This window comes from Astatotilapia calliptera, chromosome 1, assembly GCF_964374335.1.
Source record: "Astatotilapia calliptera chromosome 1, fAstCal68.1, whole genome shotgun sequence".
Lineage (NCBI taxonomy): Eukaryota > Metazoa > Chordata > Actinopteri > Cichliformes > Cichlidae > Astatotilapia > Astatotilapia calliptera.
In genome coordinates, this window is record NC_137422.1 from 18,781,164 (window position 1) to 18,791,429 (window position 10,266).

The following is a 10,266-nucleotide window of genomic DNA, read 5'->3' on the forward strand; positions in this document are numbered from 1 at the left end:
AGATGTTCCACAAAGAACAACACAATGTTTAAATAAAACTTTATTTAAATATTTGGCAAAACCATTCTTTGGAGCTTTATATTCACTTCTAGCAATAAAACCAACGTGCAGTCCCTGACAAACATCGTTTCTCAAAAAAGAAACACCTTCTAATCTGTTCCTACTTAATTACTGATTCAAGATGAGAGAAAGACCAAAGTGTGTGGTGGAAAATCTGCTGCTTCATCACCAGCATGACATACATTTTGAAATCTCAGCTTTAAAGGTGTTTTACAAAATGCAGAATGTGGTTTCCTCAGAACAGTTATTCCTCACCGCCTCTGTTTCAGGTCTAAGCGGTCTAACTGCAGCTCACTACAGACTAATGCACACCTTGATGAGTTTTTAAAACCCCAGTCACAAACATCAGTGCCAATATATTTTGTGCATGTGACCTAACAGTACAGATTATTTCAGTAAAGAAAAACTCCAGTTACAAATGCTCAAGCAGCTTCACTTCTGCCATCTAAAATAACACAGATTTTCCAAAGAAATATCTGAAGCTAACCCTGAAAATGATTTATTATATTTTTTAAATTAAAAAGATCACATCTACTGGAGCCATCAACACCTATGTTGGCATAAACCTGCTAAGTGCACAAAGTAAATACTGTTCAGAGGCTTTTTCTCAACTGTTAGCACTTGTATTTGTTTGTAAACCTGTTTAAAAACACTTGTTTTTATTGTCACCATTGCATAATCATATGTCTCGGCAGCAAGCACACGAGAGAATAATGGAATTCCCCAAAAATATTCATTCTGAAAGTTGCAGATTATCACACACATTAGCTAAGTGGAGACAACTGCAAATGTTCATTTGCACGAAAGTTTGCACGGACTGCAGAGTTTTTTATAAACTTTCACTGTTAGAAATATAAAGCACTAAAGAAGGGACTAAATACGCTGTACATTTCGAAGATCACACCAGCTGAGGGTTCATGTCCTCGTCTGTCTGCTTGTGGGGTGGAGGCGGCTGAGGCTCGTCTTCTCCTGTGTCTTGTTTGTCCCTCTCTGCCTCCACCCAGCTCTGTGGGAGGATCATCTTCTTGGGCCCATGGGGTGGTGGACCCAGCAAGGCTTCAATGTCATCGTAGTTCACGACTTCACGCTCAAGCAGCGCATTGGCCAACTGGAAAGACAGACCCAGCGAGTTTTTAAAGGCAATACAGAAGAATTGGCCTCACATGATTAAAACGCATAAAGAAGAAAACAACCGACCAGTGTTAGTTTGTCTCTGTTGTCCAGGAGCAGCTTCTCCGTTTGTCTGTATGCACGAGCTATCATTATCTTAGCCTCCTGCAAATACAGAAAGATGTATTCAAATTTACCAATTCACTTTTAAAACAAATGTCAATGATTTGCAACTGCTTTTAAGATTACATTTGAATGAATACAAATAACATTAAAACTGAGAAATATTATGATTATAAAAAAAATATTATTTTTAATAGGATGCTTGTAGCAAAGCGTCCAAATTTTCAGAAAATGTCCCGTACATACTCTAACAGCTGCAAGAGCTACAAATGTATACTTTAGCATAATAATATTAGCTTATTACTTCAACATTCACAGTGCTAATCTGAGAACAGAGGACTAATCCGATTTTTGAACCCACATGGTCCATCTGCTGCTGCAGGCCCTGGCTGAAAGGACGGCGCCCAATGGCACCTTGCTCTTCTGTTTCTGGGAACGAGACCTGCCCGACACTGTCGCACATGCCGTACTGCTTCACCATGGAGTAGGCCACACGCGTCACCTTGCGCAAGTCATCTTGAGCTCCTGGGGACACAGAAAAAAAGACGCTTAATGTTTAAATTTAATTAAAGCCCACTCCCACATCTTTCAGGTTTAACCAAACTTGCCAAAAGGGAGAATATTTATTTGGCTGCCCAGCAATTAGATATTTGACTGATAATAGAAAATGTATTTAAAGTAAGCAGTATGACCAAAAAAAAAAGAGAAGTGTTCACTGGTAGGTTGTGATTACAGGAAATAGAAACCATAAACATGGGTGTAAATCATCAGTCATGTTAATGTAACAATTTGCTCTCTGACCTTGGATCCTGGCTTTCTTCTGTGTGTTAGTTTGTCACAGTTGGAGACTAATCACACTAAACACCAATAGCAACATTTCCCCCTGATGATAACAGTCTACTCCAGGAGGACAATGGACCTCTCTACACCACAAAAACTGCTTGGTAAGAATATCCAGGTGTACAGGAACAACCTTGAAACACAGATCCTACAACAGAGTGCCAACCAGTTTCACCCTATGGCTACGTTCACACTGCAGGCGAAAGCGCATCAAATCTAATTTTTTTTGACCCTATGCGACCCATATGCGATCATGGTGTGACAGTGTGAACGGCACAAATCCGATATTTTCAAATCCGATCTGGGTCACTTTCGTATGTGGTACTGAATCCGATACATGTCTGATGTTTCAGAAAGCGACTGCTGTTTGATCGGTCATGTCGCATTAAATTCGTCTTTTACGTCACTGAAACAAGACAGACGCCAATTATCAGCTCCAGAGAAGACATCGCGAACGCTTCCTGGCCATCCAGTGTAGATGTCAGTGAAACTGTTGGGAAGACAACGTTGGAGAAATGTGAACATTTTATTTGTACTGTATAATCTGCAGATTCTGACAGAAATCTGCAACTACCCTTTGAAGCACCGCTCCTCTAAAACAGCAATAAGGATAATTATTAGGTTATTTACATTATTATGTGAATAACAAAATAACTTAAAGCAAAAATTGGGAAATGTAAAGTCCGAAGTCTTTATATTAAGGGCCATCAGTCAAACAATACTGTTTGGTCTGGGTCTAAACAGAGCGCGTTGTGTGTGACGTCTTCTTTTGCGCATGCGGGCCGCTTTAAGCGTTCACACTAGAGCGCGTTTGCTGTCGCATTTTATTTGTAGTGTGAACGAGCAGACCAAAAAAAAATCGGATTTGATCAAAAAATCGGAATTGAGCATTAAGACCTGCAGTGTGAACGTAGCCTATGATAGCTGGGTTAGCCCCCCACAAGACCCAAAAGATCCTCTAAAATTACCCTGGAGCAGACCCCACAGGACACCTGCAAAGAAGGCCTGACTGTAAGCTCCAACAGGCCAGAGCTGGTTTAGTGTCAGAAAAAGAGAACCTTAACGATATCAAGCAGGTGGTTTTAACATTGCAGCTGATTCGTGTGAAGATTAGTTGCAGGGTACCTGTAGTAACCTTGTTAAAGGTGATTGCTTCAGCAGCTCTTCCTCCTAGAGCCATACACATCCGCTCAAACAGCTGCTCCTTGGTGAAGAGATACTGGTCACGGGGTAAGATCTGGGCAAATCCTAGAGCTGCGTTTGTACGTGGAGCAATGGAAACCTGAAACACATCACATGATCTGTCAGTTTATGAAAGGTTTATAAAAAGGTGAATTGTACAGATTAAGGGTTAACCAATTGCACTGTTGCCTTTTTAGAGTATTTACATTTGTATCATAGCCTATTAAACTGTATGCTTTTCTAGATCAACATATAACCTCCACAGTCCTTGTTCATAGTTGTGTCTTGTGTGGGACATGCGGCATATCCATTTGGGTTTTTATACACAGATGTGTGAAAGTCTAATACAGCAAATGGTATAAGAGGCAGAAAAGGAGCAACTGAAGAGAGACCCAGGATTATGAATAATCCAGGCATCTGTATAAACTGCCAAAACCCTTATCAGTGGTGAAGTGGAGAAACAAGTGCTCCTCTGAAATGAAACCCTACTCTCAACACGCTCTGTGGAACACTTTGGACTTATCTGATTAAAGCTAAACATGACAATTAGATCTGGAAAGATTTACTTATATAGAATGCGTCACATTTCAAGTACCTTCATAACTGCTTCTGTGTGCTCAAGGAGCCATCCCACTAAGGCATGTCCAGACTCATGGAAGGCAATGACCCTCTGCTCCTCTTTAGACAGGATCTTACTCTTCTTTACGCTTCCTGATGACACACATTTGTCAGATTTTGCCACCGACACATGAGAAATATTTATTTCCCAGAACTTAGCGTGTGCATTATTGTACCTGCTATAACTCTCTCCACCGCATACTCAAAGTTAAAGGTATCGATGGATTTGTACCCTTCTCTGGCAGCATGCAGAGCAGCTTCGTTACAAATGTTTGCAATGTCTGCACCTGCAGAGACACCATGAGATAACAAACGTTAGAATAACACTTCAACATCAGCAGTGTTGAGATGTTTTATCCTTTTTGATTTAGAACTTCTCTTTCTTCATGGAGGCAGATAGACCAGTACTTTAGTATGCCCAAAGATGTTCATAGACTTCAGTTAGGACTAGGAATGATGCTCTTTAAATGATACCAATGCCAAGAGGGAGTCTACTTATTAAACCAATACTGATTATTTTATTGATTCCTGATTTGTTGTCTGAGCAAGCCTACACAGAAGATAAGCTAACAAGCTTGATGATTACGATTGACTGGACAGTTTTTTGGTTCTTGATCCCCATCCCTAAGGAGAACCATAAGTGTGCACGTACCACTGAAGCCTGGGGTGAGCTCTGCCAGACGCAGGGAGTAGAAATTCGCTGGCTGAGTCAGCTTCAAGATCTTCAGATGCTGCTCAAAGATCTCCTTCCTCTCCTGGAAAACAATCGAAATGAAACAAACCAATCCAAATCTCCTGCACAGCAGCAAGGTTAAGTTGTTATTAAATGCTCAGCAACAAATGACAAGGATACCCATTTGGAAGATACCCAATGATACCTGCAGTGTTGGCAGATCTATAAAGATGTGTCTGTCCAGTCTGCCTGGTCTCATTAGAGCATTATCCAAAATATCTGCTCTGTTAGTGGAAGCAAGAACAATGACATGGTCTGTTGTTCCCATGCCTGCAAAAGAAGAGGAGGTTAGTATTCTGCCTGAAAAGCGAATGGGCTGCTCTAAAACCAGATGTTTTACTCACCATCCATCTCTACTAGCAGCTGGTTGAGAGTCTGCTCCTCCTCAGTGTTGGAGAAACCTGACATGTTGGTGGAGCGCTTCTTTCCCACAGCATCGATCTCATCGATGTAGACGATGCAGGGTGCTCGAGTGCGAGCCTCCTTGAATAAACTCCTGACCCGAGCAGCACCCAGGCCTACAAACAAACACATCGCTGTACATGATCTGGTTCTGCTGGAGGTTTCCTCCTGAAAAAGGGGACTGTCGCAAAGTGCTTGTTCACAGCTGGTCATGTGATTGTTGGGATTTTTTATGTATCACTGTTACAGCGCATATACATATAAAAAATAGGGCACTCGCTCTTACAGGCTCAAGTAAATCAGATAGCTTTCACTACAGTAAAACCCAATACTATATCTATATGATGATCATAAACAACATCATCAACTCACACAGTGAATATTAGCATCATGTTGATGCTCATGCTGTGTGTCCATACCTCCAATGACCTCCACAAACTCAGAGCCAGCCATAGCCAGAAACGGCACCTGGGCTTCCGTAGCTACAGCCTTAGCAAGCAGGGTCTTCCCACATCCTGGAGGGCCAAGCAACAATGCACCCTTGGGCACCTTGGCGCCAAGCTGGAGGTATCGTTCAGGACTCTATGAAAAGGTAAAGCTAGTGCTGTGAGTATTAAGCCGCAGAGGAGGAGGTTTGAGGATTCAGTTGATCAAGGCTTTCTTAATTAAATCTCAAATATTTAATGTGCTTCACTTGTGCAAAATGAACATATTTTAACTTTTGAGTACGTTTCTTACCTTGAGGTAGTCAACAAATTCCTTTACTTCCAATTTAGCCTCATGCATGCCTGCCACATCTTTGAAGCTCACACCTTTACCCGACTTCCCATCCACGATGGTGAACTTGGCCATCTTCAGCTGATTCTGTTAGGCAAGTTGGAATGTGGAGTTAGTCCACAGAACAAACAACATAGATGTCAGTTTGCTAAAATGTGTTTCATTTACAAAAGCACTGAAGCCGCCATCTCTGCCACCCATGCCAGCAAGTCGAAAGATATACCAGAGAATCGCCACACCGATCGCAGCCATGCCCAGAGCATAGACTGCACTGAAACAAGAATAGAGGGAGGAAAAAGGCTGTTTTTAACTTGAAATTACGACAAACCTGTAGTTCAAATATTAACATTTATGACCACATTGATTGCATGCATACGCCCATAGTCTAAGAAACAATAATGAAGTTCAAATGGATTTGAAAAGAAGCGCTTCTTGGATTCAAACAACTTCTACTGGAAGTGCTGTTTGGCAGGGATACACGTAGCATAAAATATGAAAAAGAAAAAAAAACGAAAAAAAAACTCCAAGGCATTTTCTTTTTAAAATAAAATTTAAATTTAAAATTTATTTTCACAACAAAAAACTCCCAACATGTTTCTGGCACACAGGCATTCATGAGGAGAAAATAAATAAATAAATAAATGAATACTGCTGAACTTGTGTTTTTATGAAAAGCAAAATAAGCCATAATTTTGTTTTTGTTGTCGTATCTGCTCTGTATGATTTTAGCAGTGCCTTGAATTATTTCTTAATCCTCAGAAAAGATTAGGAAGGCACCTCATAAACGATTTCTTAGAATGTCTGCTCTGATAAGAGTTGTTTTCTTACTTCCCAAAAAATCCAGTGCGCTTGTAGGACACTGGTATTCTGTCCTTGCTGTCAATATTCAGCTCCTCCTCGGCAGCTCTCAGCTTCTCCTCGAACTTGTCAATGTTGGCAACCTGCATTCTGTACATAAGCGCCAGCCTCTGCAAAGCATGAGACGTAGCAGGAAATTAGAATTAAGCATGAGGGTCTCCTGCACTACTTTGAGTGTGTTAACTGTGTGTGTGTGTGTGTGTGTGTGTGTGTGTGTGTGTGTGTGTGTGTGTGTGTGTGTGTGTGTGTGTGTGTGTGTGTGCAGAAAATCATGTACAACATACAGGCCTTCCGAAGATGACTGCTCCGGGATGAAGGTATATTTCCACAATGTCACTCTCGGGAACGACCTGCACACGTGACACCTCCCCCTTGGCAAGCATCTCGTTCACAAAGTCGTTCCAAGAGATGTTACCGCCACTGGTGTTAATGGAGTTCAGCAGGCTCATGATGAGCGCTATGATGAAGAGGGTTCGCAGGCGTTCCCGGTACATCTGATCCTCCTGTTCACGACGTTTCTTCTCCTCTGAAAGGTGAGGCCGAAAATAAAAAATAAAATAAAGTAAATGACGTGACAAAGAAACCAGGTGTGGTGCAGGTATTTATCAGTTGCATCAAGTAGCAAAAAAATATGCATCGCTTACCTTCATCTTCCTCTGGCGTCTTCCCCTTTGGCCCATTCTTTTTATCTTTGTTTTGATTAGACTGAGATGTACTGAAGAGATTTGTTGCCCCTGAAATCAAACAGTTTAATTTAAAGCAGCTATAAGTGAATTTTTAAACAACTTATGAAGGTAAACTAAGTATTTACCGAGTAAATTTGCCAAACCAACAGGGTTCCTGAGCAGGTTGTTCCTAATTAGCTCTTTTCTAAGTCCCACCAAGCTAGGCCCCAAAGGTCTGTGGAGAAGACTCTGTTATGGGAATATTGGAGAAAAAAGGTGGAAAGAAATCAGAATCAAAATCAGAACTAGAAAACCTAGTTAAATCAAAAGTGTGTAAATTTATTATCAACAAATGTGTTTACAACTTAAGGAAAAACAACAGACAATGTCACAATCTCAAACTGAAGACTTTCCAGAGTAGAATAAAAATAAGTTATTAAGGCATCTGTGACGGTTCTCAGTCATCCAGGTCATCATAGTCTAAGGAGAAAAGCCTCTGGACTTTTTTTAAGTTTCCTTGAAGAAACTTGAAAAATTCCAGACGCTTTTCTTTCCACGCTAGACAAGTGATTAAGGCGATCATATTTGACACTTTCAAATTTAACAAGTTAAATCATTATAATAAAACTATACCATATATGTGAAGTAAATCTCAGTAACAACAGTGCAGAGAGATTAATATTTTCTTACATGAAGTTAGAATGACATGTGAGAAGGAAATTTGACTAGAGCCATGGATACTTCTGATTATTTTATTATTAGATATCAACCTCAGTTGATGCCAAAAAAGCTATTAGCACTGTTTTGGGAGATAAAAATTACTTATAGATCAAGTGTTGAAAAATCAATCATGTTGAGCCTTCTGCTAAAAAGATATTTCTTGGCCATTTCTTTAGGTACACCTCGTCCTCAGACCTGCCTTAATCCTTTGTGACATCGATCCAATAAGGTGCTGGACAAATTTCTCTGAGATTTTGGTCCAGATCGACATGATAGCAACACAGCTGAGTCATGGACGGATCAGGATGGATTCATGCTCTCGTGTTGTTTATTCTGGCCATGCCATCTGAATGTGACAGAAGAAATCAACTCAACAGACCACGCAATGTTTTTCCAATCTTCTATTGTCCAATTTTGATGAACCTGTGTGAAATTTAGACTCAGTTTTCTGTTCTTATCTGACAGGAGTGGTCTTCTGCTGCTATAGCCCATCTGCTTCAAAGTTCAGCTGCTCAGAGATGCTCTTCTGCTCAAAGCAATCTGGGAATTCTCCTCTGACCTCTCGCATCAACAAGGCATTTTAATCCAGAGAACCATAGGTCACCGGATATTTCCTCTTTTTTGGACCATTCTCGGTAAACAAGAAGAAACCCCCCTGCAGAACAGCATTTTCTGAAATACTCCTGTCTGGCATCAACAACCGTCAGTCATTTAAACCACCTTTCCTCCGAATGAAGTGGCCATCCATGGCCACTCATCCTATTAGTTACTTCACTCTTACCTGTATGAGTTTCTGTTGCTGCTGATCTGTAAGAGTCCGCTCTGACTTTGTAAGAAGCGTCTTCCTCACGTGATCACACCTAGATGGGACATTTTGAACACCGCGGCTGGATAATGGCTTGCTCTCCAATACATAACAGTTTCGCTTCAGCAGCGTCCACAATAAACCTCTGCTGTATTTGCGACAAACACCAGCACTTTGCTGCAACAACAAAGCTGACATAGTGGCTGTCGTTAGTCGAAAGCGAACATTTAACGGAGCTAATGCACCGACATAGCTGTCTCCGTCTCCTCGGAGGTTTAGAGCTCGGTTTGGAGCTCGAGCTCGTTGTTATTCAACCGCTCAGCCGGGCAAAGACGGCAGCCCTGCGGGGACCTACTTCGGCGCGAGAAACTCACAAAGACTATTTAATTTAAAAAAAAAAATCGGATTTCATTATTTAATAATCCTCGTTAGAGATACATTGTGTGTTCAGTATGTGCAGAATGCTAAATAATACAGTTAAACGCATCTCGGAAGTCGAACTTTGAACTTTAACCTTTCTTTGTCGATCTTTAAGGACCTGCAAGCTGCGCATATGTTTGCGCAGGATTTACGCAAAACAGCTTTAAAGCAGCACATTTACGAAACATCAGAGAGTACAGTTACCTTTACCCCCCTCTTTATTGTTGCGAAATTAACCGCAATTTTCAAAGAATTAAAAAAAGAAAAATGTGTGTAATGTATGTAAACGGTTTAAATTAGCAAATTTACTGCTTCCCGTGAAGCCTGCAGTAAAGCGTTGTGGGTGTTTGTTTACTTGATTTTTCAGTCAAAGATGTATCACTGGTCCACCAGAGAGCGCTGTTGGTTAAGATGATTGAGCTGTTTTGGTACGGTGCGATTTAGCAAAATGAATGCATATGAAAACAGACAATGTTGGTTACGTGGGGTTAGATTGAGAGCAGGGTCCAGTTTAATAATAATAATAATAATAATAATAATAATAATAATACCCGGTATTATTAATGTGAATAAGCTTCAGTCAAGTAAGAAGAAAGAAGAAAGGCTTTGTGGATAATGAAAACAATGTCGTAGAAACGCAGACTGTATGGAACTGTATGTACAGGTCTGATTGAATGGCATAAAAGTGACCCAATGAGAGTTTGGAGTTTTCCTTTCGGCCAATAGGAGCATTCGTATCATCCGTTCACGTATCAGTTTAACCACGGGTCTGTCAGGTTTGTTCACCAGCACGCTCCGGTTTCTTCACAGACTCATCAGCCGAAAGCTGCACTTAGATCACGTCATTAGACATATAAAAGGCCGTGAAACATGCATATCTTAAGAATTATAATAAAAAGTTTTCCAGAGCGTTTTTCACAAGGATAATCATTTACAATTTCAAAGTATCAACC

General features: G+C 40.7%; 1 protein-coding gene across 1 annotated transcript; it reads right to left on the minus strand.

Annotated features, from left to right (window-relative positions):
* Positions 1-27: 27 nt before the first annotated feature.
* On the minus strand, positions 28-9,399 carry spg7 (SPG7 matrix AAA peptidase subunit, paraplegin). The gene is made up of 17 exons (XM_026166275.2): positions 8,870-9,399; positions 7,515-7,617; positions 7,348-7,437; positions 6,988-7,229; positions 6,674-6,813; positions 6,014-6,116; positions 5,807-5,932; positions 5,488-5,650; positions 5,011-5,184; positions 4,812-4,936; positions 4,586-4,688; positions 4,110-4,220; positions 3,911-4,026; positions 3,259-3,415; positions 1,655-1,818; positions 1,258-1,335; positions 28-1,168 (listed from the first exon to the last, which is right to left on the minus strand). Exons 1-17 carry the CDS (start codon positions 9,089-9,091, stop codon positions 959-961), a joined length of 2,427 nt encoding a protein of 808 aa, XP_026022060.1. The 5' UTR covers positions 9,092-9,399; the 3' UTR covers positions 28-958.
* Positions 9,400-10,266: the final 867 nt, after the last annotated feature.